Source organism: Alexandromys fortis, unplaced genomic scaffold (assembly GCF_014885135.2).
Source record: "Alexandromys fortis isolate MF-2015 unplaced genomic scaffold, M_Fortis_MF-2015_v1.1 scaffold_93, whole genome shotgun sequence".
Taxonomy (NCBI): Eukaryota; Metazoa; Chordata; class Mammalia; order Rodentia; family Cricetidae; genus Alexandromys; species Alexandromys fortis.
The window spans coordinates 6,439,132-6,442,099 of record NW_026067970.1 but is presented as its reverse complement, the minus strand read 5'-3'; the positions used below and the strand labels follow the sequence as shown (position 1 = coordinate 6,442,099).

Sequence of the window (2,968 nt, the reverse complement as noted above, 5' to 3'; positions counted from 1 at the left end):
AATGTGACTGCATGGATCAATGTCTTTGTGATTTCTGATCTATGCAAACTCAATTTTTTATTTAATATAAATACAAGTTCTGGAATCAGTCTTTTTCACGTGCTTTCAGAGCCTTGTGATTAAGTCATTAAATAAATTTGAAGTAGATCAACTCTAAAAATGAAAACACTTTAAATATTGTGCTGGCATTTTTTTCCAGGTAATTTAAGGTTAAGGAACCATGTTAACACTACCGTTTGACGAGTCTGTCATAATGCCCGAATCCCAGATGTGCAGAAAGTTTGCTAGACAATGCGAGGATCAGAAACAAATTAAGAAGCCAGAGAGCTTTCCCAAACAAGTTGTCCTTCGAGGAAAGAGCATTAAACGGGCCCCTGGAGAAGAAACCGAGAAAGAGGAGGAGGAAGAAGACAGAGAAGAAGAAGATGAAAATGGCTTGCCCAGAAGGAGGGGTCTCAGGAAAAAAAAGACCACCAAACTACGCCTGGAAAGGGTCAAGTTCAGGAGACAGGAAGCCAATGCGCGCGAGAGGAACCGGATGCACGGCCTCAATGACGCTCTGGACAATTTGCGAAAAGTGGTCCCCTGTTACTCTAAAACCCAAAAACTGTCCAAAATAGAAACTTTACGGCTGGCCAAAAACTACATCTGGGCACTTTCCGAAATTCTGAGGATTGGCAAGAGACCAGATCTGCTCACGTTCGTCCAAAACTTATGCAAAGGTCTTTCCCAGCCAACGACAAACTTGGTGGCAGGCTGCTTACAGCTCAACGCCAGGAGTTTCCTGATGGGTCAGGGTGGGGAGGCTGCACACCACACAAGGTCACCCTACTCCACATTCTACCCACCCTACCATAGCCCTGAGCTGGCCACTCCCCCAGGGCATGGGACTCTTGATAATTCCAAGTCCATGAAGCCCTACAATTACTGCAGTGCGTATGAATCCTTCTATGAAAGTGCTTCCCCTGAGTGTGCCAGCCCTCAGTTTGAAGGTCCCTTAAGTCCTCCCCCAATTAACTATAATGGGATATTTTCCCTGAAGCAAGAAGAAACCTTGGACTATGGCAAAAATTACAATTATGGCATGCATTACTGTGCAGTGCCACCCAGGGGTCCCCTTGGGCAGGGTGCCATGTTCAGGTTGCCCACCGACAGCCACTTCCCTTATGACTTACATCTGCGCAGCCAATCCCTCACTATGCAAGATGAATTAAATGCAGTTTTTCATAATTAATGAGGAAAATGAAAATAAACAGTGGTCATTCACCTCCCACTCTAATTAAGAGAAAGCAGATGCTTGCAGGCCGAGTAATTGGCACAACTCTATCTAAGGTGTTTACTAGTTTCCGAAGTGTGTTTCAACCATTGTGAACATTTTCTATGTCATAATAAATCTCTTTTTCGTATGAGAACCTCTTTTCCTTCCCGGTTGTCTGTATCGCACTGTGATTCTCTCTCTACTGGCAGGATTTTTTTCTCTCCTGTTTCAGTTTCTTTTAAATTCACTTAATTTGTTGAACAAGGTGTCTAAGAATATATTGCTGAGTAAGGACATGCACACAGCATAACTCAATGTCTATTTCAGTTGTACAGTAATTATGAAAATGCATGTTATAAAAATCAGATGAGTAAAATGTGTTTATAATTACTAGGACTCATATATGTATCTCTGAAAATTGAGTTTTTTAAAATATCGAGAGCTAACCATGAAATTAAAAGACGCATTTGAGGATGTACAACCGTATTAAAAGCTATGCAATTTTCTGTTTATTAAGGACAAAACTAAATGTATTCGACTGGTAAGAACTATTCCTCTTCAAGCATTTGCAGAGGAGGAAACACAGTGTTTGGGGGAGGTTGTCAGTATCATAATTTGGGGACAATTATTTCAATCATGAAGAAAAAATACTAGCACTTGTATTGTTCCAGATTTTTCTGTACAGGTTCGTTATAGTGTATAATTGTGTTTTCCACCCTACAGTTTAAAAGCAATTAAACATAGATATTTCCACTTCTAAAGGATATCTATTAGCCGTGATATTTTTGCATGATACTTATTATTTCCTGACACACAGCTGCTGTCAGTCTCCAGTGCCTCCTCCTCCCCATTTTAGAAATATTTCTGGATTAAAGGGCTCAAACAAATTTCTTTAAAAAAAATAGTCAAAGCGTTTTCCAGAATTTTCTTTTGAAAGTATCTTAAATAAAAGAAAAGGCACCCGTGAGGGTTGAACCCCCTGGGGAAACAACGGTAAATCCTGCTAACCTTCAACTCCAGCCTAAATTCGGTGGCTGTTTTCCAACAGCCCCCAGAGCCAGTGTTAAAAACGGAAGCTTTTTCTCTGGGCCAGTTAACCGCTCGGCCGATTAGAACCTAAATTCTGTGTGATTAAAAGTTTCTTAACAAAAGGCAAGCAAAAACTTAGTTTAATATGTCTAGAGAGCTAGCTTCTTAAAACAGGACTGAGCCGCTCCTAGAATAAAAACGAAACAAGGTGGTCTTGACCTCGTCCAAGATACCCTGTGGGGCAGGTCTGCTTCCCGGGGTGCGGGTGCGGGAAGTGGTTATTTGTGTGGCCTGGGGAGGACAGCGGGACACGTGTGCAGCAGCGCGGAACTCCGCGGGCACCGCCCAAACCAGCACCGGCCCAGCCAGGTTCCTGGAGCAGAGTTGGGAGGACGCAGATGACCTCAGTCCGCCTGCCTTGGTGGCCTCTGGAGCTCAGGCTGCGCGGCCAGGGTCCCGCCCGCAGTGGGCGCCCCTGAAGCCTGGGGCCGCGCCCATCTAGCTGGCACTGCAGCCCTGTCCTGGGGACTCTCCCTGCAACCCACCGGGATGAGAAGGTGTGATAGGGTGGCATCTCCATTTGACTGGTCTGCCGCAAGGGGGACACGGAGACTGGGCTGCAGCTCCAGCCCGCCCTAGTGCTGCCCAGAATTGACCCTGTCCTGCTCCTCCCGACTAGCG

General features: G+C 44.8%; 1 protein-coding gene across 1 annotated transcript; it reads left to right on the top strand.

Annotated features, from left to right (window-relative positions):
* The first annotated feature begins 220 nt into the window (after nt 1-220).
* Neurod6 (neuronal differentiation 6) lies at nt 221-1,234 on the top strand. The gene has a single exon (XM_050155568.1). It carries the CDS (start codon nt 221-223, stop codon nt 1,232-1,234), a length of 1,014 nt encoding a protein of 337 aa, XP_050011525.1.
* The last annotated feature ends 1,734 nt before the right edge of the window (nt 1,235-2,968 follow it).

Excerpts from the sequence above, each read along its gene's own strand:
- Neurod6 (XM_050155568.1), top strand. The coding sequence starts at position 221 with ATGTTAACACTACCGTTTGACGAGTCTGTCATAATGCCCGAATCCCAG.